At 38.8% G+C, this 27,394-nt stretch overlaps 2 protein-coding genes across 10 annotated transcripts in view; one reads left to right on the top strand and one right to left on the bottom strand.

Annotated features, from left to right (window-relative positions):
• Window positions 1-4: 4 nt before the first annotated feature.
• On the top strand, window positions 5-12,201 carry EXOSC8 (exosome component 8). Its single transcript, XM_088522144.1, has 11 exons — window positions 5-21; window positions 816-873; window positions 1,861-1,924; window positions 3,277-3,350; window positions 3,905-3,950; window positions 5,841-5,946; window positions 6,034-6,079; window positions 6,323-6,419; window positions 7,199-7,319; window positions 9,386-9,492; window positions 9,928-12,201. Exons 1-11 carry the CDS (start codon window positions 5-7, stop codon window positions 10,041-10,043), a joined length of 852 nt encoding a protein of 283 aa, XP_088378270.1. The 3' UTR covers window positions 10,044-12,201.
• SUPT20H (SPT20 homolog, SAGA complex component) overlaps window positions 10,069-27,394 on the bottom strand; it is a 34,672-nt gene continuing 17,346 nt past the window's right edge. For 2 of the 9 annotated variants that reach the window (XM_088522239.1, XM_088522244.1), the window contains exons 15-23: window positions 26,839-26,871; window positions 25,606-25,723; window positions 21,987-22,095; window positions 21,597-21,755; window positions 19,584-19,896; window positions 18,331-18,485; window positions 15,918-15,973; window positions 12,087-12,192; window positions 10,069-10,601 (exon numbers count right to left, since the gene is read on the bottom strand). In XM_088522239.1, coding sequence (XP_088378365.1) covers window positions 10,501-10,601; window positions 12,087-12,192; window positions 15,918-15,973; window positions 18,331-18,485; window positions 19,584-19,896; window positions 21,597-21,755; window positions 21,987-22,095; window positions 25,606-25,723; window positions 26,839-26,871 — 1,150 coding nt within the window. In that variant the 3' untranslated portion in view covers window positions 10,069-10,500. Of the gene's footprint in view, window positions 10,602-11,375; window positions 11,543-12,086; window positions 12,193-15,917; window positions 15,974-18,330; window positions 18,486-19,583; window positions 19,897-21,596; window positions 21,756-21,986; window positions 22,096-25,605; window positions 25,724-26,838; window positions 26,872-27,394 lie in introns of those variants that run through there. The other 7 variants (XM_088522236.1, XM_088522238.1, XM_088522245.1 and 4 more) reach the window with 6 other exon arrangements.

The following is a 27,394-nucleotide window of genomic DNA, read 5'->3' as shown; positions in this document are numbered from 1 at the left end:
GGCCATGGCGGCGGCGTTCAAGTAAGTGGCGCAGGCCGCGGCCCTCCGCGTGCTGCGGGGGCCTGGAGGCCTCCGCGTCCCCCGGAGCGGGCGGGGACGCGTAGGGCAGACCGGGACGTGGGGAATTCCGGGGGGGTCTGGGGAAAAACATTTCCAGGGAAGATCCCTCCCCGCCCCCCCGCCTTTTTTTAAACTGCGGTGCTCCTTGCTCAAAACACTGGCGCAAAAACTATGTTGGTAATTTCTGAGACACTATTACGAAACACTGCATAAAGCATATTTTACAATGTTATGTCCTTAAATAAAGGCTTCCTAGAAAAAAAAAAAAAGCTGTTGCGTTTTAAGGTGATAAATCGCTTTTAACTGTTTTGTACCTCTGAGCCCAGTCCTTGAATTAACAAGATATTTCAGGAAATGTATTGAGTGGCCCTTTCTGCATCACGTCCCCAAGCACGTTTCGTGCTCATGGCTCAGTAAACACTTTTTGACCCGAACTACCTGGACAGTAAGGTTTTGGTGATGATAGCTGCTTTGTATAGGCACAGGGACTTCCCTGCCTGTAAGGAAGGAGAGTTTTAAGTAGATAAAATACTTCTGTTTTCATCCTCTTCACCCCTTTTCATGAATCATACACACACGATGGCAGCCCCTTCCTCAGCTCGCTGTGGAGGCCTTGTCTTAGCTCAGTTAACAGTTTCCTGGCCTTGCTGTAATTGCTGGTCAGATTTGCTAGTTAGCCTCATGCTCAAATCACTGTTGCTGTAGAGAGTTGCCCGCTTTTCTTCTTAGCTACCTTAGAGACTTTGCACGTGAACTTCAATTTCTGTCTATTCCAGAACAGTGGAACCGTTGGAATATTACAGAAGATTTTTGGTGAGTGGAACATGGGGTGCGTTTATAAATGGCTTGTAATCTCTATGGAAGGTGGAAAGTTCAAAGGCAAAACATGCTGTGAAGAGTACAACAATTTTTCGCAACATTTTTTTTCTTTTTCCTTTACATCGGTGTTGTTTATTCTGCAGCATGATTCCAGACTGGATTTTTGGATGTTACTAAAATACAAACGGTAGAGACTGTTACTGCTAACCATATCCAACACAAATGTGGAAGAAAAACATTGACTTTATTTTGGTAATGCATATTATATTAGTCTACGCATTACTAAAATAGTACTAAGAAAGGAGTCCATATCATTGCAGTCAGCTTTAATTCTTCTAAATGCAGAATGTATTTGTATGTTAACAGAAGCTTCATTGTCTAGGAGGGCTTAGTTCTTTACCTTCCAAAACAGTGGTTAGCAGGGAGATAGATAACAAAATAAGATTAAGAGGTGAGCATACATTAATTGAACTATTCAAGTCTTTGTTTTTTGAAAAGCTTGAAATTACGGTAAATTATCGTTCCCATCTAACATGATGGTAAAATAGGACGGCTTCTAATTTAGTGAGTATGTCTGGGTTTTTTTGATAGTTTTGACTTAAGTTTGTCCAATGTTTAAGAGACCTGCTTGATAGGGAAGAGGAATTACCTACAAAAACTAAGCAGTGTGGAAAGGCAAAAACTTTCTAAATCTATCAATAATTCGTGGATGTTTTTCTGAATCTAATGTGTAGCACTTAACCTTAAGACAATTAGTCCATGTATATATTTGTCTATAAAATTTTACACCTAAAATTACCAATGGGTTATCAGTTGCTGAAAAACTACATGGGCAATGACTGAGTTTTCTCTTGCAATTTTGTAACTCTCTATTTGTGCTATAGAGAACACTTTTTAAATAAATTCATGTAGAATAAATGTTGGTATGTTATGTCATGAAACATCTCTTAGAATTTGATTTTTGTTATTTTTATCTCTTAGAAAGAGAACTGTCGACCAGATGGGAGGGAGTTAGGTGAATTCCGGGCAACCACTGTCAACATAGGTAAGTGCTTTGTTGGAATAATAATAATGATAGTTTTAAAACAGTGGAATAATAATAATGGAATAATAATAATGTTAGAATTATGTTGGAATAATAATAATGATAGTTTTAAAAATTATATTCTTGTTTATTTTATTGTTGGTGCCCTTAATGACTCAGTTTTCCTGAAACTTGAATTTTGAAACAAGAAAGGAACAGGATTTATATTTATAGTTCCAGCAAGTGTTAAAACAATGTATTGTACAGGAATATATTTGAGCACGCTTACTCAGTCCTAATTCTGGGCTGATCTGCACAGCATAATTGAGGATGCTTTAGGCTCCTTGGAGGCTTGTCTAATTCTGAGACCAGCTGTGTATGTTGTAGATGCTGAAGGCACCAGCTGGGCATGTACTGAATGCCCCAGTGTCTTGGGAGAGGCAGTGACTCCTGCTTCTGCTGTGCTCTAAGCTTGGCCAGTGGCTCTTGCGCAGAAGCAAGATGCCTCCCGGAGCACTGTGTCCGGTTCTGGGCTCCCCAGTGCAAGAGAGACAACATGGAACTACTGGAGAGAGCCCAGCGTGGGGCTGTGAAGATTATTAGAGGCCTGGAGGGTACATCTTTTCGGGAAAGGCTGAGAGCACTGGGCTCGTTCAGCCTAGAGAAGAAAAGACTAAAAAGGGAGGGTTTGTCAGTGTGTGTAAATATCTTAAGGGAGGATGTCAGGAGGATGGGGCCAGACCATTTTCGATGGTGGCAGTGACAGGACAACAGCCACAAACACAGCAAATTCCATCTGAATATGAGGAAAAACTTTACTTGTGATGGTGAGTGAGAGCTGGAACAGGCTGCGCAGAGAGTTTGTGGAGTCTCCTTCTCTGGAGATCTTCCAAACCCACCTGGATGCCACCCTGTGCCACGTGCTCTAGGTGTCCCTGCTGGAGCAGGGGTGTGGACTAGGTGATCTCTAGAGCTGTCTAACCAGTTTGCATGGTAGAAAGACACAATTTCATCCAGCAGACCATTGACTGTTCCTCCTCTAAAAGAAATTATTACCTCAGATTTGTATTAAGGAACTAAAAGTTATATGGTACGTATGAGATGACTGGGTCAAGATAATAATTAGGCAGGCTTATTCTAAGACAGAATTTTAGGAGAAAGCAATACCTTTCTTATGTTTTGTAAGTGTTAATAGCCCAGTCTTTTGATTGTTGGTAGAGAGGTTTGGTAGAGAAATAGAGATTCCTCTCCCACCCTGAATTAATGAACATTGTATTTATTTTAAAATGATGCAAGTGCTTTTTGAAGCTAGTTGTTATTTAAGGTCCTTTGAATAGAAATAGATTTTACTGAACAGCATTTTTTTTCTTCAGGTTCAATTACAACAGCAGATGGTTCTGCCCTGGTGAAGTTAGGAAATACTACAGTAATTTGTGGAGTTAAAGCGGTATGGTTGGTTTTTATCTTAACTTTAGTTGAATTTATGTATTTATTTTTAGAATGAATCTTCTGGAGAGCTACAATAATGTGTCAGTCTAACAGTTATTGTTTCACAGGAGTTACTTTCAGTCCTGAAACTAAGTATAACTTCATTGTCTAATCCTACCTATACATTTTGAAAACATATATTTTGTTTGTGTATTGGGGAAAGAAATATGTAGAATTGAAGTTTTAGGAATTTTTTGACAAAAGCTGAATGAAGAGCTACTGAATATTGATTAGTGAGTGATTTGGAGTTAAATGGCTGGACTGCTGAGTGACTTCCAGCCTCAGCTTTATACCTGGCCTGCTGTGAAACAGGAGGCAAATCACTGTATTGAGTTTTCCCTTACGCCAAATACAAATATGAAGACCTGAAAATTTCAAATTGACTGATTGACAATGGCTCTTATAAATATAATTGTCATGATAACTGGCAAGGAAATGACTGTTTATATGTAGAATAGCCAGAAACTCTTTTTGTGAACAAAATTTACCTTTTTATTTTGTCTAATTACTCAGGAACTTGCAGCACCTCCAGCAGATTCTCCTAATAAGGGATATATTGGTAAGTATTTCAGTACACATCCTTTTCAGATCTCGTATTACTTCAGCTAAATGATGGGATAGATTGAATGCATGGTGAAAAAGTTTAAAAGAAATAAACTAGGTAAAAATGTAGTACATTCCTTAAGAAACAGTTTCCAAATTGACATACAGTACTTCAGAACAAAACCCAATAGCTTAAATTAGTAACTCCTAGTTTTGGTAGTGTAGCTCTCTAGAGCTCTCAAGATCTGCTGAGCCTTTTTCAAGTCGGAAATTCCCCTGCTCTGCTTTTGAGCTCTCTATGCAAAGCTGTCTTCTCATGGCTGATTCCAGCCCACGCTGAAAAGGGTGCTGTCACGGAACGAGTGGTGGTGGGGGTAAGTGACACAATGCACTTCACTCGTGGGAAAGAAATAGGAATAGGTTTTATTGGTAATGACAATGGTTTCACGAGATTCTATGGCAAGGTCACTTAATAGTTACTGCATGGAGGTTCAAGATATACACAGAATTATCAAGGACACCCTCCCATTGGGTCACGAGGTTCAGATTGGACCCCCTTGCTTTCCAAACTCCTTCTGAGAGGAGTCTGGGTGCGGCTGAATCCAGTCCTAGTCCCAGACCTGGTCAACGGTTTATGTCTAAGGGGTTTGTGCACACTTACAAAGTAAAGTTTACAAGTTCAGAAAGAGAAAGGCACGCTATAGTCACTTACCATGAATCTGTAGTGGGAAGGATCTCTTAACCTCGAGGAGTATCCTTGAGAGGCGTCCCTGCTCAAGGGGAGATCCCAGCGTGCAGCCCGCTGCCGTGCAAGGAGAGCTCAATGGGCTCTTGGGCTGTTTCCGTATTTATGGGATAAGATGATTGACTGATAGTCATTCTTTCAATTCAGAAATGACTGTTGGCTGGTGCACTCACAGTTAGCCTTATCTCCCCATCGGGATAGGGCCATCAGGACTGTTATTGATGGTTGATGTCTGGGTGGGGGACAAGTCAGGGAGGCAACTACCAGGATCAGATAATGTGGTAGTTAACACCTGAACAGGGCTACATGTGAGAAGTCAGGATGAGCTGGGGAAGGAGCATATCCCTCACAGGTGCTGAGGGAGGAAGGTTCGTTTATGGAAGATTATGCCTTACAGGGTTGTGCAAAACATTGTTAACTTTTGCCTGGGAATCCCAAACAGAGACAAAGCAAACAAACAAACAAACAAAAAACAACTCCCTTAAAAGCGCTGTAATTTTTGTACCCATTTTTGTAACAGTTTATTTCCCAAGGAGTTATATAAATCCCGAGGGTAGATCTTTACTCCTTTGTGGAGTTCTTTTGAAATAAAATCCTTCTGTGAAACTGAGAGCTTTTTAGAAATACCTTATGAAAAGGGGATTTAATAAGTATGTTGTTTTCAGTGAGCTTGATTATGCTCTCATTTTCTTCTCTGTAAACTTTATGCATATTTTTGCTCCATGTCTAAAGCGTCAAGTTGTAACAGTTGGTGAAAAGCAGGTAGCACAGCAGTAAAATCAGGCTGTGGCATGAAAATGCTGTTGTCGCTTGATCTAGTTAAGAATGCTTAACATTTAAAGAAGAGTTTGTGTGAGGTCATGATATTGATAGCAGGATTACAGACAAAAATTTATAGTTAGGAGTATGTGTTTCTTCGTGGAATACATAGTTTCTGAGTGCAAGGTAGTATAAATTCTTTATTACAAAGCTCACAAATAATTTTTGAGGGGAGGAGAAAAGCTTGATTGGTAAGTTCTTAGTTGAGCCTTTCATTCAAAGTACCTAAAATGATATTAAGAAATAATGGTATTAATGGTAATGTATATTGTTGCATTTATATTTTTGATTTTTCTATAGCATGCTTTCCTTAGTTTTTAACTAATTATTTTTGATACCTAGTTCCCAATGTAGAACTGCCGTCCCTCTGTTCAACAAGGTTTCGCTCTGGGCCTCCTGGTGAAGAGGCTCAAGCAGCTAGCCAGTTCATTGCAGATGTGATTGAAAAGTAAGACCTATTTTAATGCATTTAAAACAAGAATAACTCTGCAAAACAACTTTCTGTTTTTTGATTTACTCTCTCATTTTATTTTAGTTCACAGATAATAGAGAAAGAAGATCTGTGTATTGCAAATGGCAAGGTAAGATGTATGTCAAAATGAAGAAGGACTTTTTAACAAGATCACGGTGTAAGGCCTTTAAAGAAGGTATTTTAGGGGTAGTAGATTGTTAGTTTTTAGTTTTGGTGCCTTGGATTACATCTGAAAGTTAAGAAGATGATTATTGCTGTAAATATCTTTGTTTATATGGTCAGCATGTGCTTGAATAATACACAGTTTCTTTACCTACTGTAATATCTCACATACGCTACTCTTTTTTGGTAGCTTGCTTGGGTGCTATACTGTGATATCATATGTCTGGATTATGATGGAAACATTTTGGATGCCAGTACCTTTGCCTTGCTAGCAGCATTAAAAAATGGTAAGTTTTCTCTCCAATAAGATCTGCACCCTCAATACTATTGCTTAGAGAACTAGGTTAGTTCTGAATCACGGTGACTTGTCAAGTAGTTTGTAATCGCTTCAACTGTTTTTTTTTGTCACAATAGAATATTTCTAGATTTATTACAGTTTGAAAAATGTTTTTGATGCATCCAATAGATGATTGATAATTCACAAGTTTAGGGGTTATAAGTGCCTGCAGGAGAGCAGTATAAAGGGATGCTTATGGCAAAGCCTCTTTTTTTTTTTTTTAAACTATGAACTGCTTGCCTCTGAATTCGTGGAGCATCTTTGCTTTCCATTTCCGTGATGCTGTCTCTGATACTGTCTGAGGGAGTTTCTATGGGTGTATAAACAATTACTGAGATGAGACTACATTCCTGTTCTTTATATGGCTAGTAGACCCTTGGGGAACAATGCTCTTTGTGAAACATGACTCTTAAGGTGTTGTAATTTTACATTTTAAAAGCAGAAAATGCTTCTGTGTAAAGAAGAACTTGAGGAGTAAAAATGAAATACATCCTTAGATAGTTCCAAGCTAAATCTGTTCATTTGATTCAAGATTTTTTTTGTACAGAACACTGATAATGTAGCCTCATCTGTTATGATCATTATCATCATTATTTTCATCTGTTTCATCTGTGTGGCGTACCAGTATCGTAAAAGAAGAGCTTAAATATTTCTGTAGCCTTCATCATCTGTGTGCCTCCCCCAAACAATGTTGAATGACATATCATTGTGCTTTTTCCTTCTCTTTAGTACAGTTGCCAACAGTTACTGTAAATGAAGAAACTGGTTTATCGGAAGTTAATTTCAAACAGAAGAATCCTTTGATCATCAGAAAGCATCCAGTTGCCACGTCATTTGCTATATTCGATGAGTAAGTTGGTAAAGGTTTTGTACTTAAAAACAGCAGTGCAGTTAAGGGGAGAAAAACAGAGGATGCTACCCAAGGAGTTCACTTCTTACCTGTTTGTGCTAGTGAAGACTTTGCTGTGTCCGTCAACATGGCTTTATTTATCCTAGGCCTGTTTTGCTGAACTGTTCCTTGGTTCTGTGGTTTGAATGAGTAGGCAGCAGAACAGAGTGAACTCTGTCCAGCTTCTTCCTGTGACTTAAGATACACTTAAAAGTACTCTAGGATTGAAATAAGTTTCTGGAATGGGTATTGCTTTATGTTTGTGCAATGTCTTTGAAAAGTGTTACCAATACAGTTAATCTTTCAGAAACTGATCAATGCAAAAGATCTTATTTTTGAATAGCTTATAACAAAGACTTAGCAGAAGAGGTAATTAATAGCGCAGTCAAAAACAACAAAAACTCTGGATACCCAAAGATATAATTGCCCAATAGATGTATGACCAGCACTCTTAAATGATTATTCCTGTAGGTAAAGAATCTGATAATGAAAACTTACAGTAATGACATCGGACAGCTTGACTCCTCTCCTGAAATTATTTACTGGCTTTTCATTTAGTCTGTAAATTACACAATTACACTTGGCTCAGAAAATGTTTTCAAGTGTTAGTCTTTAGAATTTAAGTATTTTTGTTCCTGGGAATGCAGAGCTTGAATATGTTCTGTGGCTGTTTATAAAAAAATGCAGGTATTTATGATGATACCTGTTTGAGATGCAAAAAAAAAAAATGACAAATAGGATGATGACTCTTCTTGGAATCAGTCAAGGCTTAGGTATTCTTAGGGTGGCTGGGCGTTATGGCACATTTACCTACATTAACAGAAATTACTAACAAACAGACCTTTTATTCAAACACAAGAGGCCTAGGATGAGCAGAGGGGATGCCAAACTCCAATGGTGATCATCTGATTATCAAAATGAACCAAACTAGGAGTTATAAGTATGTTAGAGTGTTTCTGTTAATTGCTATAATACGAATTCTTGCGTGGTTTAGATTTAACATAGACTAAAAGAGAAAAATTGTATCTCATGATAGACACACAGTGATCAGTATGGTATTATTTGTACTTAAATCATCCGTACTCATCCACAGACAAAAGCTGCCCTTAGGAAGAGGCTCTGCACAGTTAGGCCGTGTGGGTCTTTGGGTCCTTCCTGCTTTCAGTGGCACTGACCCTGCATCATCCAAGTTCCTGTTTTTAAGTCTGCCCTCATCTCCTAAGACTAAACAACGATGGTGTGTGTGAACGTGTGTAGTATTTCTCAGGTGTTGGCACAGCCCTCCCAATAACAGCTTTACATTCCCTGGCTTCTACAGACATTTTTCTTCCTGACTAAAAGCCTTGAGTGAGTAAAACGTGGGCTACTGGGTGGTGGCTCTGGGCCAGGCACACTCGTGCACAGCACCCGGCATGGCCCCTGCTGAATTGGCCTGTGCATAAATTGTCTGATGCAAATACTTGTAACAGCACTGTTTTTTTTTTTTTTTTTTTAAGAAGAAACTAAGGCTGACTTGTAGTTTGTTTTGTTTTCTGTTTCATTTTATTTTCCAGTACTTGTTGTTGTACAGTGCTGGCTCCCAGGTGACATTGTCTATGATCAGTGTTAGAAATCTGATCAGAAATTGAGAATTACTTTGGTAAACTTGCTGTGTTTACCTTAAGGTCTGGTAATGAGGTTAGTGTGCAGTCCATGCAAAAGCAGTAACACTCTCCTTATGTAGCTGTGATTAAGTGTTGCAAAGGGTAGTTTATTGATGTTTTCCTTTATGCGTAATAATTCCAATGGTAAGTCTTTATAGACTCAAACAGACCTTTGAATTTAATGTTGAATCTTCCTTGTAATTTGCTTTTCCTTCTTTTTAAATTGGTGTATTTTGATAACATAACTGGTGTTACTTAACCTGTGCAGTAAATTACACTAGATTTTTGGTAGGATTACTTTTTTTTTTAAATAGCAACTTCTGTTTTGCAATGAAGTTAATAGATCCCTGATATACAATATGTCTGCATGTTTTCTTTCAAAAGCTCATTACTGATTGTTGATCCAACTGTAGAAGAGGAAGATTTAGCAACTGGAACAGTAACTGTTGTAACTGATGAAGAAGGCAGACTATGTTCAATCCATAAGCCAGGTACTTCTGAGTTTACTATAAAGAAATTATGGAGATGACAAACTTTTTTTTTGATCCAAATGTTTTACCTACATTTCTTTGTAAAATTGTGTCAGATGAGTGGCTGGAAAGCTTACTAAGTCACTTGCTCTTGACATTAATTAAGTCTGAAAATGGTAGCATGACTTTCCTTATTTTAAAAAAGTCATAGCTAGCCTTATGTGTATTCTTGACGTGTAAAAAATAATAGATCTTGTACAAAGTCTTACACTTAAAAGACAAAAACCTAAAGCAAACTTGACAGCTTCAGTATAATTGGTGAAGCTATATATTCCCCAGATATAAGTTGCTGGTTCTAAGAGTTTGTGTATTATTTAATGTTTTCACTTGGAAAATAGATGTAAAGAAATCTAACCAAAGTATAAAGGGAAAAAACAAGTTGCTTTTAATTTTTAGGTGGAAGTCCTCTGACAGGAGCCAAGCTTCAGGACTGTATCACCAGAGCTGTTACAAGGCATAAAGAAGTAAAGAAGCTGATTGACAAAGTGATAAAAAGTATACAACCCGAATGAACAAAAGGCAAGATCTTTTCAAAAATGGATTTGTAAAAATTGTATTTGTTACAGTGTTCACAACCCTTTTATACTAAATAAACAAATACCAATACTACATTTACAAAGTTCATTTTTCTAAAATGATTTTCACCCTTAGACTATATACAATGCTGCCGAATGGTAAAAAATACAGGATAAAACATTCTGTTAAAAAATTAAATGACTTAAGGAAACCAAGCCCTAGCTGCTTTACAGGTGAACTCTCTAATTTCCAAAGGGCTGGCTTCCTAAAGCAGTTCCATTTATTACAGTGTAGTTTCAATGGTTCATTTTCCCACCAGCAATGTAAAACACTGATTTGTTTTTAAGCTTTCTCCTTTTTAAACTTAAAAAAATCCCCTTTGAATCATTAATTATATATAGAAAAAAATGCAAGTCTCAGGATTTTGGAGGGGCCGGCGTGCCTCTCTTCCTTTTACTTTTTGAGTGGCTGCCTGAATGCTGTTGATGTCGTAGGTGAGCTGCTTGTGCTGCTGCTGCTGCCATAGCCATTTGATGCTGCAAGAATCGCAACTGCTGCCATGAAAAAGGAGGGGGAAAAAAGTTTGTTAAGACTTGGCTTTATAGCTACCTTCCATCTCAGAGAGAATGACAGGAAAGGAAAAATGAAATAAACCGAGACTTTAAGTTCAGGGTTAACAAAAAGGAATATACCACGTACTGGGGCAATAAGTACAGTCAAGCAGCACCAGTGGCACAGAAGCCTGCTGAGGGCTCTTAACCTGTCACCTTACACATACACGTAGTGCTGTTTCTTCGCCCTCTCGGTTGCAGTAACTGCAGTAACTCAGCAACTTCAGTCAATCTGTTTGGTTTAGCGGTACATTTTTAGCATAGTATTTCTTCAGCATGTGTATTTTCTACATGTATCACCTGAAGGAGATTATGTGATAGAGTACTAAGGCATTTTTATATAGCTATAAAAATATGCTAAAGGAATGCTTTGCCAGAGCTGCTTTTTCCATGTACTAACGGGAGCTGTGCTACATTACAGGTGCTTACAGTTCATGCTGTTGCACTATTCTGACATCCTAATGGCACCTGGCACAGCTTATTTTTGATGTGCCACAAGCACTCCTTGAATGTTGTCAAATCAGGAAGGTGGATGGTTTACATGAATAAAAATAAATTCAGTGCTCCAAGCTGAGATAACAACAGATTTTAAGTCTTTCAAGGTGTAGTTTACCAAAATGTTTTATTGGTTGAGAGACCACAAAGACAGTGAAAAAATAATCCAAGGGACAGAATTTTTGCTTTTGGAGCTGAGAATTGTATTTTTTTGTTTGTCTGTTTTTGTTTTTAAATGCAGTCAGAGCGAAGTTGCTGGATTACTTGTATCTGTTGCTGCTGCTGCTGCAAGGCTTGTTGTTGCTGTTGAAAGGCAGAAGAGAGCTGGAGTCTCTGCTGAGGAAGGCTTTGCTCAGGGCTGTTCATGGCAGAGCCAAGCTGAGACAACACTATGGAAAGGAGAAGGGGAAAAGCAGGCAGGTCAAAGAGGTCAGGTTGAGTTTGTCAGGGTTGGGAAAGGAAGACATGGGAATAGAGAGCAACAGAAAAGGGGATCAACAGAATTAGTCTCAAAGTAAAAACTGGAAACAGTACAGAATAAAGTATACGTGATATACATACTCGGTTAGTTAGAAGGTAATTAGATTATGAGGTGCATGTAGAGACACAAAAAAGAGTTCTGTCATACTGGATGTTAAGCACACAGTTAAAGAAACATTCCGCAATGAAGTCTGGCATGGAAGTTCTCTGGTTTTTTTTTGTATTAAGTGTGACTTAATTCCATATGCTTTAAAGATAACTCATTTACTATGCTTAATAAATGCGAAACAAAACAGAGAAGTGCATGCGTGGAAAGAAGCTATTTCTTGTGTAACTCGTGCTAATAATAAAGAGTAAATTGTTTTGATTTAAGACTGCTGTAAGACCAAACTTCATTTCAGTATGAATTTACCAACATACACAAGTACAAGAGGAGGCTCAGCAAGCACATACCTGTGGCCTGAGGTTGCATAAAATTCCCCACTCCAGTCAGGTTAATCACAGCAGCTTGCTGGGCGGATAGGGCCTGATCTTGGGTGGATGGACCTTGGTCGGACCCCTAGAAAAACAGACAAGCTTGGTCCTTATTTCCAAAATTTGACACCAGTCAATAAATAAAGCTGTCATGAAGACAAATGGTTGAAGTGCCTTTTTCAGACTCTTAATTCTGCTTTTTGCAGTGAATGCAGATACAGGTAATACTGTAGTCATACAGGTAATAGTCACTACTGAAGCTGTACCTAGAGCTGCTGAAAGCCCCAAAGCAGCTCTGGCAGGAATGACAGTGTTAGCCCTGTTACCTAGTGGAAGGCCTGGGAAGAGGGCAACTGCCCCACTGAAAATCAGCAGCGACACCTTCATGTTCAGGTTTCTAATCATGCCACACTTTATCTCCTACCCACCACACCTGAAGTCTGCAACTGGCACCTAACACTACCCACATGTGAAAATCCCCATCATAATCAAAATAAGAAAAGCCTGAAATGTTTATTCACCACATTGTGCCACGCTTTCCTCAGTGTCACAAAAAACTACTTTTAAAATTTTATTTTCAGAACAAAGCATCTCCCACGTTAATCACACGAATTTAATTACTACAGCCTGATCTGCTGCCCATTGAGGTCACTTTTTGCTAAATTATGGCCTGTTTTAAGAACCTGTATTAATTTTAAAACCTGGAAAACAAGTGCTTACGCATGTTATTACATATGTGATTCAAGCAAGCCGGGTGGCTTATCATAAGGGAAGGAAAAGGAATGAAATCTGACCTGCTGTAGTGCTGCTTTAGAATAACCGTATGAAATAATGGCCCTAAGATCTAGCTAAACTTTGCTAAAAGACTGAACATTAAAGAAAATAACATGTTATGGTAGTGTGTATTAACACATATATATGTTTTTTTACAAATTAAAGGAATAGAAACAATATCTGCAAAAAAATGAAAAAAAAAACCCTTAAGTATGAGAAAAGTATGACTGTATTCTGTAGGGAGAAAATGAATTTCTTTTTGGCTGAAGTTCTTTTTTTTTTTTTCCCCACTGAGCACTTAGAGGACAACATTCAGAGCAAATACAGTTCTCATTTTTGCTGAATTTAGTATTTAATTGCTGGTTTTAGCCAAACAACCCCTGCCCTACTCTGTAACTTGTGGTGAAATAAAAGTTCCTTAGGGACAAGCTCCCCAATGCTGTAAGACTTATTTCCTCCACATGCACTTTGCAAAAGGCCTCAGATCAGCCTTTGTGCCTGCTTTTAATTCAGTGCCTAGAATAGAAAACCTAAAAGCAACAGCTTGCCTATTTTTTTTTTAATAATTCAACTAGTAACTGACATTTGTATGCTGAGAATAAATCCAGAAGTCTCTCATTAAGCTGTCACACATTCCAGATCAAGACCTGTGACACTGGAGCCTGTACACCACGGAAGCCTTCTAAGAAACCAACTTACATAAAAGAAAGCCAGTAACATATTAGACTAATACTCTTATTTTCAAAGGCATCCTATTTATGGCCAGTCTGCAGCAGCTCAAGTAAAACTAAGGCAAACATTTGTGCATCCAGTGGAGACCGTTTGGTAAAACAGAAATCTTCAATGTCCAGGAGACAAAGGGGTTTGTAACTATAAAGAACACAAAAGCAGAACAGCTGTAGTTTTCCCCAACTGCTGTATGAGTCTTGGTAAGATTTTAGGCACAGGTGGAACCAGCCACTCAAATTTTGTTATTTTGAAAACAGATTATTCTCCACCAAGAGTTCAGACTTCCTCATTGATTATAGCCTTAACACTGATTATAGGCAGCAGTAAAGCAAATTAAGATTACAGCTTTAAAGCCAACAGGTACTTTCTTGGGTGCAGAGAGAACAATTTTGTTAAATGACAGCACTGAGGAATAAGCCAACTCCCAAGAGAGCGAGGAGGAATTTTCAGTTATTCTTTGGTAGTCCTGCTGTGTGAATCTTCCCCGAGGTGGACGGTATCTGCTAGGTGAGATGAACAGGTCTACACCACGTTTGCACCACTCGTACGGTGGGCAGCCCCCCTCACGGCAGGGCAGGATGGTGCTTGGGCAGTTTTTGCTATTGCTCTTTACTATAGGATACAAACAGGTAACTATGACCCAGCTCCAACCATGGCACTGAAGGCACTGCAGTCTTTGCAGTTTCAGAAGGATTTGGAGGATGCTTCCCCCCACATCTGTTTTAGATCTGCTGTGCTGTTTAGATCTGTGGCTTATTTGTTTTGTGGAGCTTGGCAAGAATAGGAGAAACTGTTTCATCCCAGCACCCCAGGCTGAGGGCTATTAGCACACTCCCTGTTGCTGAGGACTACAGGGTTGTAGCACATTGAGATTGTTGCTGTGGAGAAAACTGCTGCTGTTGCTGGAGTAGATTAAAAATAAGTGAACAACCTGGAAGCTGCTGAAGATTAAAAACAAAAGGCATAATTCAATCAAACTGCTGAGTTCCCCACTGTCCTAGGTTGAGTATGATATTGATGCACTCCTTGGAGATTTTTAAAAAATCCTTTAAAATGAATCACTTTACAATTGCTTTTGTTTTTAAGAAAGCCTCATGCTCAGAAAACAAAACGGAATTAGATGTAGCTAGATATTTCTACAGCAAAATATGTTATCATTGTTTTAATTAAAATAGTAGAGATTACACCAGCAATGGATTATTAAGTCTTCAAAAGAACAGAATACTAATTTAATTCAGAATATTCCACTGTGTTTAGATGTTTCCAATCAATGGTTTGTGAAGTTCAATGCAAAGAAATGTTAAAATGAAACAGTTTTGATTTGTCTCATTCCAGTTTTACAGTATCAATTGCACTGATTTTAGCTAAATTAATCCTGACTTACACAGATGTCAGACATAGCCTGAGTGGGCACACTTTGATTTGGAATCAAAAACAAGCATTTCACTGTACAGAAGAGCTCTCCCCTGGCATAACTGCCTCCCATGCCAGCCCTATTCCCTGTTCCTGGAGCACGTGCAGGAGTGGAAAGAGGAAGCAGCAAAGCTGTGGCTGATCTTTCACTACTATTAAATTCTGGAAGAATGGTGCTTGGGAAACTTTTCTTTTTTTGTAAAACCTGGGATTTGTGGCAGCTGGAAGCTGCAACTTGCAGGTGGCTGCAGGACTAGGAACTAAATCCAGCCCCATGAACATTCCCATTAGGCCTTTACATTGTGCTGAGACATAACTAGTGTCCTTTGTGCATGTTTGTTTGTTTACCTGTTTAATGAAAATATTTATAGAGCCTCTAAACTCTCTATCTTAAATGAACCTCTACTTGCACAACCAAAAGCTCTTTTACAGCAATCACTGCACCTATCGCTGCAAGCTCAGCTCAGCTTTTAGGCCCATTCGTGTAGTCATTAGTGGCTCTGCTGTACTGCTTTGGGCTTTTCAAACAGACATAATTTCCATTTAAAAAAGTATCAGCACTGAAAGCCTAGGCAAACGCTGAAAATGAAAGACGGTATTTCAGATATTTAATCTCTTTCATTCAAATGTCAGCATTTTTACATTGCTACTGAGAAAATAGCTGCTTCGTAGTGAGCTGAGAATGTCATTTCCACTTACAGTCTTTATGGAACCAGCTTTCTCTCTGTTTTAATTGTTTTAAATAATAATCAAAGATTTACAATAAATGGCTTGTTCCTGATAAACTGTCTTCAAAGAGCTGTAGCAGGGCAACGTATAAAAAGCACCACACTTGTTTACAAAGCAACGTGAAAAGTTATTAGTGTTAGTGTGCACAGTTAGTGTATCAATTACCTGTAGAAGATTTAAGGGTCGAAGATTTGATGCATTTTTCAGACCAAAGGGGCTGCCTGTTAAAGAAAACATCTTTTCATTAGTAGAAAGTCATTACCTAGCTATATGAGTGTTGCATCCCATATACCCCTCCATTAGGATTATCTCTAAGCATCTGGAAGGTGGAACTTTACGCAGTGCTGCATTTTCCCTAGTCAGGAAGAGTGCAGCTGCCCGGCTTTAAACTTAGTCCCGAAAGAAAACTGCATCACTGCTAAGCATGGTGCACTGTAAACCCTATATAATAACCCGTTGCTGCATTTACAACAAAGGTGAATGTGGAGGATATTACAGCAGTTATTCCTCAGTGATTCTTCTCCTGGCTTTTTTTTTTTTTTTTTTACGGCTTGTGCAGGACTCATTGACATAAGCAAGTTCTTACAGTTTCTTTAGAGAGAAAATTTTAACGTGGCAAGTGACAAAAAAAATGAATAAAACCACTCCACATCTTAACCACTGTCCTCCATACAAAAGCTTCTGGAAAGATATTTCTGTCTTCCATAAAGCTTTTGCCATTATTCTACATCGCATTCTTCAAATGCTATAATAAAAAAAATATATATATTTTAAAGTTTGTATATAGTAAGCTATAAGCGTGATTAAAATGCTTCAATAAAACAGAAGCTGTCAAACAGAATCCCACAGAGGTGTGCCTCAGACCTAATTCAAATGACATCCACTTGTTATGTGGACAATGGTGTTTGTAAAATCTGTGTATGACACCAAAATTGCTAAAATTGCATAATGCTTGGAAGTACAGAAATAGAACTAAAGTGATACTAGTATTTTGGAGAAAAGGTCCCAAATCAATGATAGTATACTCAAAAAAGAGTGATGAGCAGATACAATATGGTGAATAGCCAGCTTTGCATCGATATAGCAAGAAAGTATGTGAGAAATGACAGTAAATCACAAATGTATCTGCAACATCAATATCACACGCTACAGAACACACCACCCTTCACATATAGTGCACACTTATAAAACTCACTGTTACAAGATGCTGTAGATGCTGAAAATATAAACAGGTTCAAGAAGCAATAAATAAGTATAGATAGATCCACAGAATAAAAATCTAGCAAGGGATATTAAGCGCAAAGGTCCATGTGGGCAGCCTTTACTGAGACCATCTCAAAGCTGCAGATTGCCAGAAGAGGTGGGGGCTGTTCGCCAAGGGAAGGGTCGCTCTGCACTTGCCTGGTCCTGCACACTCTCCCCTACGTGGTGTCTAATATCCACTGCCAGAGACACAATATGAGCTGGGTGGATTTTTGGCCTAACCCAGCACAGCCATTCTTATGTTAATGTAATTGCTGTTGCAAAAAAATACAAGTAAAAATAGGCAGACCTCCTCTGGGGAAATGTTAACAGGAATGTTGTGAAAGAGATGAGATGCAGTTATTCTGCTGTGCTCCACAGTGGTAAATCAGCCAAGCTCAGGCTTGTATCCAGTTTTGGGTATCACATTTTAAGAAGGATGTAAGCAAACTGGACAGTCTAGAAGAAAGTGACAGGATTATGAAAGGTTTGAAAAATACGATCTATCAGAAAGAGAAGACAAATGTGGGACATGACAGCATGTTTCTAATATTTAGAAGGCAAAGAGAAGGGATCAACTGTTCTCACGTCTGCAAGGAACAGGATAAAAGAAATAACTTAATTCACAGTAAAGAAGATGCATTGTAATTAAAAGGAAACACTTTGTACAGACAGTGAACTACTCCAAACAGCTACTGAGACTGGAATCTTTGTCAGCAAAGGAATTTAAAGACATTTTGGGTACACACTGGTCATGTTTCAGTGTAAGAGATAGTTATCAAAGCCTTATCTACCCTTCTCATCCATAATCACACACTAGGGATTTTGTCTTTATTACATTCTCATTAAAAAATAATAGAATTTATATGTTCCTTTAATGAGAACTCAGGCCTATAGATTTGCACAGCCACACATGAAAGCAGTAATGGACTAATTGTTCTAAAAGAACGAATCAGTATCAGGGATAGAATAAGGCACCACAGTCATTTGGAGAAGGAGGCCTCTTTCTAAATTCTGTCACACCTTTTCCTCCTGGCAGTCACTGTTATCCAAGTTGCATCTGACTCTGAACGCCCCTTAATGCAAACTGCTTGCTGGGCACAGCCGAACACAGAGTCACGTGGGGAGTGTTTCCCCAGCCCAGCTCCACAAAATCACAACCTCAGGCAATTTCAGCCATAGCCTAAACTTAGGAGGCAAAAATATTTACGTCGTTCCTAAGCTCAGGTCATCACATATGCACCATTCACACACCAGCCCCTCTTGTCCACTGTTCTTACAGAATGTTTTCACACTGTCACCACCTGAAGATGCCTTTTTGGCTTTTCACACTAACCTGCTTGGGAAGCAGACTGCATTGCAGCGGGCAGCGCACTTGGTACCAGGCCTCCTGATGGTAAAATGCCACTCAGATTTATACCTGCAGGGGCTATGGCACCAGTGTTGCACCCCAACATAGGGTTTGAGCCACTCATCAATGTCTGTGCTCCACTGTAGAAGAGGAAAGACAACACATCAAACCCAAGAGGTACAAGTACATCTGAATAACTACATTCTATCCCTCTGTCACATGACAAGTAAACTCGGTTGCTTCCTCTAAATGGAATTATGGATAAAGCTTCAAAATATGTAGATCCATTTTTCCACATATACATTTTTTTGCTTCAGTATAACCTATGAAAAATAAAACCTAAGTGGCTCTTTTATTCTAAAGATATTAGAAAGTCTGGAGATCTTCAAAACCATTCATGGTTTGGAGACCATTCAAAACCATTTGAAGACCATTCAAGTTTGAATCGTCATCAAAACCACTGTGATATTGTAACAGAAAGCTGAAGAACAGGTTCATATTCTCCTTTTGCACCATGAGAAGCCTGCTTAATGAAGCAACAGTGATTGACTTTAGAATATCTCAAATGAGTAATTTAAGTATAACACATGCACTGAGGCACACCATGTCACTTGCACTGGCCATCTTACATTTACCAGGAAGTCTCATTTACTCTCAAGTAGTTTTCTTATATCACATGATCCACTCCTAACAGCAGCACTACTTTAACAACAAAATGAGTTTTAAGAATCATAATAAGTTTAACCTCAATGCTTAAGTAACTGTTAGAAATCATTTATAACTGTTATAAATAGTTTTACATGGTATTGTAAAAATAGAGATTCACAGAGACTTTAATATTTTATCTCTATTTTTCATTTAGAAAGGTCTGCATATGAGATCTCATTTCATCTGTCATGATCAATAACAAAATCAAATTCATAGAAAAGCAAAACCTAAAAAATACTGCAGTTTTGAAGTAAAGCTTATGAGAGGAAACAGCCTTCACCTTAAAAACTCCAAATACAAGGTTCCTTATAGACTGTATTCAACATTTTGATAGCAGATGCCTTAAATTTGAGCTACTAGTTTCTAATTGTTCTTTACTACATAACTGCAAGGTGAATGACCTTTCCATATTGCAGATCCTGAAAAACATCTACCTCAATGTGCTGCACAATTCACCCCTCCATCCGCCCCTTCCCCCAGCTCCCCCCCAGCCAAGATAAATTAAGACACCGTCGTAACAAAGAACTTACCACACAGAGCCCACTACATTGATGAAGTTAAGTCCTGCGGGGTTTGCCATGACCTGCGTGGAGGTTGTTCCTGTAGTAATGGATGTTACCATGGTGGAAAGAGGAATGGTCATTACAGGCAGTGCCTGGCTCAGAGACATCTGCTGCTGAGCAAACGGGGTTAACAAAGTGGGCTGAGGGGTGAAGCCTGAATCTTGGGGAGTAGGGGTGGCAGAAGGGGTAATAGGAGTTGAGCTCTGAGCATCAGGAGGGTGTGGGGTCGATGAAGGGGTGTTGGTTGGAGTAGGAGTAGATGGTTTAGGAGTTCCAGACCCTGCTCATTGAGAAAAATAAAAAGTGCTAGTTTGTTATAAAAGGCCAGTCTTTCTTGTATAATACGGTTAATGGAATCTTATTTAGCTGTTCCAGTTTTCAAACTGCAAGTGTTAATTCCTACACGACACGAGTGTAGCAGCACGCACTGATTGCTAAGGATGCAGTATATCACACAGAAACCCCCTTCTCCATGCCTAACTCCTTTAACCAAACACAAATTTGTATCATCCCTCCAAAATTTCTGGCACATTAAGTCATAACTCTATTCAGACATATTTAAGTCAAAATACAACAATTTTTCTTAGTGACCATTTTAACCTAATTAATGTTTTTGTTCTAAAATGTTAAACATATACTGTATAAGCACTGCCTGCACAATAGCATCATGTTAAAAAACATATCATGGAAAACAACAGAATCAACAAAGAACAGATACTATTTCAGTAATTGTGGGGTCAATCTAAATTTGATCAGACAGCTAAACTCCCATTTGTCAATTTTTGACCAAATGAAGAAAAAAAAAAAAAAGAGGATAATACTGCATCTTTAAAAGTTATTGTGTAATTCCTTATGCTTAAATGTAGTATGTATAGCAATACTGTTGTGGATGCAGTAAGCACAGTTTATCAATAGAAGAAAAAAAAAAAGCTCTTGAGGTGTTTTCTTTTTTTAGCTTTCATGTCCTGCAGAAAGAAAGGAAAAAAATGTGAATGTCCAAATGCTGTGACCAGAGCCTTACTTACAGTAACAACTGTGTGCAGTAGATTTACACAATCCTTATCAGTAACATAAAAAAGTGAGTAAAACTGTTAGAAGAAAACTCTAAGTTTTCTGTTTTTCTTTGTGCAAAACAAGAAGGCAGAAAAATTACACCTTTTGAGCTATCCATATTTCAAATTATTTAATTGAAAAAAAAAACACATTAAAATACTGTGCAGGATCCTGGAATGGTCAGTATACAATTATCCATAAAAAACTGAAAAACTACAGCTGTGACCTCTTTGTACAAATCTTCTCACAAAATGCCTCAAGACACATACATATTTTAAAACTGTTTATGATCTTATTACAATAATCCTACCAGTGTTAACGAAAAAAAAAGCACATCACTTGTTATTGAAATTTACATTTTGACACCTAAGAATATGGTGCTATTAGCAGCAGCATCACCACCACACTTGCAATCAGCAATGATTTGTAAAACAGTGTAGGAGTGTTTTAAAAAATCATCTTTGAGTTTATTGTATCACCACCTTGGGACTGATCAGATTATATACATACATAGAAATACAACTGCACCAGCTCCTAAAACATTTTTTTAAACAGATGCTTAGATTATGTAAAGGCAAACTGATCTAACACACTGTTTTTACACTGGAGGAAAGATCTACACTTTGGAATGGTACGTTGTAACATTATCTACCACCCCTTCATAAAAGAGGAGATCATAGTTATTGCATAAAATATATTAAAACGTATACACAAAGGGTGCATACATATATACAGAAAAACAAACACAATTACAATAAACATAAAGTACATACAGTGAACAAGAGACCTGCCTGAAGCTGCACAACTTATACAATTTAGGGTACACTGTACATTTAAACGTCATCATTCCACAGGTTAAGGAGTTTATCCCAAGAAGCATTTATGCAAAAGCCTAAGATTTAATGGAGAATTTAGGTCGTGACTCACTTTGTGAAGAGCTCGCAGGAGACATGGCAGCTGGAGAGAGCATGCTAACTTGATTAAGATCCATGGATTGTTTCCGAGAAAGACCGGGAGGCTTAGAAGGAGGAGGAGGAGTTGGGGATTTTAGGTGGCCACTTGACTGCTGTGGACTAAAAATATTACCTGAAAAAGCATAATTAAAATACATTATGGTTTCGTGAGTTGATGGTAACCTGTTACTACACAAATTCCTGATAAATGTAATTGGAAATCAACAAAAGGATGCTTTGCAAGACTCTTTTCACACATCAGAAAATCTTTTTTTAAGATTAAGATTTTACTAAAGTAATAGTATGTCACTTTGTAATTGTCAGAACACATGGAAAGGAGACACTAAAATCAGTAAATAATTACCTGAAGAGCTACTTCCTGAACTTGAAGGTAATTTGATAGGAGGAGGTCGGTGTTTTACACCTTTCCCCAATACTGAAGACTGAACAGAGCCTGATATACTTTCTGGCTGCTAGGAGGAAAGAGAAATTAGCACTACCTTAGCAATGATGTAAGCTTCCATATCTGACAGGAAAGTATAACAATCCAAATAATCTGTAAAAAAAATTCTCAAAACCATGATAAAATGCCTTGGAAATATTATTGCAGATTTTTTTAAACCATAGCCCTATGACTGACTCTCCCCTTATGAAGAAGAAACTCCAAAGTGCTGTTAAAATTTAAATATAGCTGGAAAAAAAAAAGTTTTTCTTTTTTTCTGAAGCTTTTCTTGGCATCTATTCACAAATGGAAGTGTCAGAAACACAATCGCAGAAGAGTTGAGGCTGGAAGGGAACTCTAGATCATCTGTCCAAACCCCCTGCTGAAGCAGGGTCACCTACAGCCACACTGCCCAGGACCTTAACTAGGCACCTTCTGAATATCTCCAAGGAAGGAGACTCAACAACTGCGCTGGGCAGCCTGTTTGAGCACTCTGTACCCTCACAGTAAAATATTTTTTTTCCCTTATGTTCAGAAGGAACTTCTCTGCTTCAGTTCGTTTCCGTTGCCTCTTGTCTTATCCACCACCAAGAAGAGTCTGGCCCCATTCGCTTTAAACTCTCCTTTCAGATACTTACACAAATTGTAAAGATCTCTTCTCCAACCTATACAGTCCCAGCTCTCTCAGCCTCTCTTTGTGTTCAGTCCTTTGATCGTCTCTGTGGACCTTGACGGGAATCACTCCTGTGTCTCCATGTCTCTCTTGTATCAGGAGTCCAGAACTGCACACTGTACTCCAGCTGTGGCCTCACCAAGGCTCAGTAGAGCAGGATGACCTTCTTTGAGCTGTTAGCAATGCTCTTCCTAGCACAGATCAGTGGGCTCCTTTGCCAAAAGGGCACATTGCTGGCTCTCAGTCAACATCTTATCCACCAAGATGCCCCAGACTTTCTCTGCAGACCTGCCTTCCATTAGGCCAACCCCCGATATGGTCTTGAAAAAATATTTCATTTCACTCTGTATTCATTTCCCATTTCTAATCAGTTATGACTTGGAAAACAGGATTAGGCTTGGACATTCTGAGAGCAGGACTTTCACAGAATCACAGAAGGGTTGAGGTTGGCAGAGACCTCTAGAGATCATCTAGTTCAACCCCCTGCTCCAGCAGGGACACCTAAAGCACGTGGCACAGGGTGGCATCCAGGCAGGTTTGGAAGATCTCCAGAGAAGGAGACTCCACAACCTCTCTGGGCAGCCTGTTCCAGGGCTCTGTCACCCTCACAGGAAAGAAGTTCTTCCTCATATGGAGATTAAACCTCCTGTGTTTCAACTTGTACCCATTACCTCTCGTCCTATTTCTGGCCACCACCGAGAAGAGTTTGGCTCATCTTCTTTACATTCTCCCCTCAGGTATTTGTATATATTGATCTGATATCCTCTCAGTCTTCTCCAGGCTAAACAAGCCCAGCTCGCTTAGTCTTTCCTCATACAACAGATGCTGCAGTCCCTTAATCATATTCGTTGCTCTACACTGGACCCTCTCAAGAAGCTCAATGTCCCTCTTGTACTGGGGAGCCCAGAACTGCACCCAATACTCCAGATGTGGCCTCACCAGAGCTGAGCAGAGGGGCAGGATCCCCTCCTTTGACTTGCTGGCAACGCTCCTCCTGATGCAGGCCAGGATCCCATTGGCCTTCTTGGCCATGAGGGCACATTGCTGACTCATGGTTAACCTGTTGTCAGCCAGGACTCCCAAATCCCTCTCTGAGGAGCTGCTTTCCAGCAGGTCAACCCCTAATCTGTGCTGGTGCCTGGGGTTATTTCTCCCCAGGTGCAGGACCCTGCACTTGTCCTTGTTCCTTGAAAGGAACCTCAGGAGGTTCCTTTCTGCCCAACTCTCCATCCTGTCTAGGTCCCTCTGAACGGCAGCGCAGCCCTCAGGAGTGTCAGCCACTCCTCCCAGTTTGGTGTCATCTGCAAACTTGCTGAGGGTGCACTCTGTGCCCTCGTCCAAGTCACTGATGAACAAGTTGAACAGCACTGGGCCTAGCACTGACACTTGTGGGACACCACTGGCCACAGGCCTCCAACCAGACTCGGCCCCATTTACGTTCTGGGCTCTGCCATCCAGCCAGTCCTCAATCCACTTCACTGTCCACTCATCCAGTCCACACTTCCTAAGCTCTCCTATGAGGATGTTATGGGAAACAGTGTTGAAAGCCTTGCTGAAGTCAAGGTAGACAACATCCACGGCTCTCCCATCGTCCATCCAGCTGGTCACTTCACTATAGAAGGCTATCAGGTTGGTCAAACATGGCTTCCTCTTTGTGAATCCATGCTAACTACTCCTGATCACCTTCTTTAGACTTCAAGCACTGCAAGGAAACCCTGAAACTGCAGAAATCACCAGGCCTCTTAATCAGCCTTCCTGGGCAGTTTAGTCTTCACTGATTCTCCATAATAAAACAAAACTTGTTACCCTTCATTTACATAATTCTAACTATTTTCTTACAAAAAGGAATCTTTTGAAGAAACTGCCAGGATTGCCCTTCTCTCCTATAATATATAAAAAAAACTTCTCTAACTCTGAAAATTAAAGACTAATGGACCATTCAAAATGAGACTAGATTGTTAATAAAGTAACCTGAGTAACTTAGGCCCTGCTTTCAGTGGGGGTTTGGACAGCAAGAGACTTCCATAGATACTCTTCCCACCCAAAATTGTCTGCTTTAGTACACACAGATATATATATATACACACACACACATATATCTATGCTCAGACATATACATATCCCACCTACATGTGTATATATGCACATATATTAATTTATACATGTCTGTCCAGATGTATACATACATACAGACTACTTCCTCTCTGCAATTGTTGGCTTTTGACTACTTTTTTGACTAATGCAAAGAATTCTTTCAAATAAAGGTTATTCTAGGTTAAAAGTGGATATCTAAGAGAGAGATGCAGCAAAGTGAATAGCCCCCATTTATTGAAATCCATTTTCTAGCTGGTAAACACAGCTTACCACTGGAGTACTGAATCTGACCAAGAAAACCAGCACAAATCAATAAATATAGGGCAATGTCATGTCAGACATGAGAATCTGGTAATGCAGCTATCTCTACTGCATGTGTACATACAAACGCAGGTGTCTTCAAGATTCTTTTTTTTAAAGTTTGTCTCTTCAAATTCAGGTAAAAACGCTTTTTTTCAGCAGGGTAGAGGGTGTAAAAGAAAAAGTGCACCTGCTACATCCGACTGTTACTGGCCTGTGCTGGAATGTGCACAGCTGTATTCTCCTAAACAGCTCTGTGAAAGACATCTGACAGTAGGTCTACAACAGAACCTGTGACCAATAAAAACGAAAGTATTTTCCTGCAACCTCATTACAACATATTTATCCTGAATGATTGATTACAAGGTTTAAAAATTTCTTCTGAAGAAATATGCCACTTTTTTAAGCAAAGATCCTTCTAATGGTTTAAAAATCAAATGCAAATGTAAGAAATGCAGTGCTCAATAAACTCACTTCCATTTCTTTCCCTGGAGAAAGATGGCTAAGATTGACGGATCCACCTGAATTATGAATCATTTTCACAGGACATTTAGCTTCATTCTGTACTAACTCTTGGTACTGGTTCACCACTCTGAAACAAACATAACAAACATAAAAAAAGATTTAAGATTTAACAAATGTTATAATAAAACTTTTCTATTCCATGTTCCTTTTTTTTCTAGCTTAGATTTATTCCATTTACTTTTTATTACTTTTTTTTTCTAATGTGCTTTTTGTTTCCCAAATGTGAGTGGAATGCACTACAAAGTAAGGAGGTAAGATGAGATATTTGCATTAGTTTACACCTAAGTATAATGAACTAAATGTCAATTTGGTATAGCACCAATGCAATATGCTGCTACATAACCACTTACATTGGCATAAGGAACATACTCAAGATATATGGCATGATGAAGAGGGCAGTGTCTTAGAATCATAGAATCATTATGGTTGGAAAAGACCTTCAAGATCATCGTGTCCTTTCGTAAGCAGCTAGGTTTTACACTACAGAACCAGAACCAGAGTAAGAAAATACTGCATACTCAAAAGGGGTGGTCCTTCCATCCCCCTTTCATGCTTTCTTCTGCCTCTGTCCTTGAAAACCAACTGCTTATCCTCATAGGATTTGCACAATGTGTGTAGAAAAGCAATCCCAGTGAAACTATACCCCTGCACTACCGGTATTATTGTTTGGTTTTTGGCCAACCAGTCCCCCAGTGCAGCTTACAGCAAGACACACAAGAGCAAATTCTTTACAAATTCTGTTTTATAAACTCTCTTGTAACTTCAAAAATAAAAGATTACTCAACAAAGCTGAATCAATTAAATTATCAACCTCCATGATTGTCAATTTACCATGCTAATTCTTAAGGCAAGGCATCTGTTAAGTGCTCTCAGAATTTTACCATTACCTTTGTAATTAACAGTAGTTCTGGAAATCACTGTGCAGCAACATTCTTGGAATTTAGGCAATTTCCTTTCCTCTATTATTTCTACAAGTGTTAAATGTACACATGGTACACTACACACTTTTTCTTGTTACAACTAGTAATTTCCCATGTTTTCCGTGTCTGTTCTGCATCCTTTTTCAATCCCACACCATTAGGAGTCAAAGGCTAAAAGGATACAATTTGTTTTCTGGCATCAAGCCATGCAGAGCCATACATAGCCATATAGAGAACATACAAACATACTATATTAATTTACCTTTCAGCATCAGTCTTGGAACCAATAAGGAATCTGAAATGTAAAACGTATAATATATTTTCAGTCGTTAATTGGACTAAACGCATAAGTTTTTACAGGTTTCACAAAGCTCTAAAAGAATGGAATGCTGCTCTCATTTGGGACCTGCCCAGTGACACAAGACCATATTAATTTGACAGACTGGATATTACTACCTAAATTACAAACTTGGGTTCATAATTATGTATACAATACACTATACTAAGGTTACATTGCGAATGATGGAGTAGTAATATGGATCCTTTAAAAGTAAATTCTCCATAAAGCAAAGACATTATGAGAATTTTCTATTTTGTGTTTCCCAGAAACAGGAAGTGAATATTTGCTACAGAGCTCTACTATGAAAAGCAGTATAACAAATATGTACATAAACCAATGCTGCTGACATAAAAAAAATCTAAATTTTCGTTTGGTCTAAACGTTAAGAACAGGTTTTAACTAAACTTTTAGTTTTCATTATTTGATTTATCCTCATCATTTCCATATCACCCAATTAAGTGTTTTTCTATTGATTAAT

Source organism: Tinamus guttatus, unplaced genomic scaffold (genome assembly GCF_059628265.1).
Source record: "Tinamus guttatus ecotype Peru unplaced genomic scaffold, ASM5962826v1 Tinamus_guttatus_pri_ptg000150l, whole genome shotgun sequence".
NCBI lineage: Eukaryota > Metazoa > Chordata > Aves > Tinamiformes > Tinamidae > Tinamus > Tinamus guttatus.
Note: the sequence above shows the minus strand (reverse complement) of the source record. Positions and strands in the feature narration are given on the sequence as shown.

What these genes read in the sequence shown, in the direction of transcription:
- EXOSC8 (XM_088522144.1), top strand. An exon ending in AATATTACAGAAGATTTTTG is followed by an intron (nt 874 to 1,860) that starts GTGAGTGGAACA and finishes TTTATCTCTTAG; the next exon opens with AAAGAGAACTGTCGACCAGA. An exon ending in TCATTTGCTATATTCGATGA is followed by an intron (nt 7,320 to 9,385) that starts GTAAGTTGGTAA and finishes TTCTTTCAAAAG; the next exon opens with CTCATTACTGATTGTTGATC.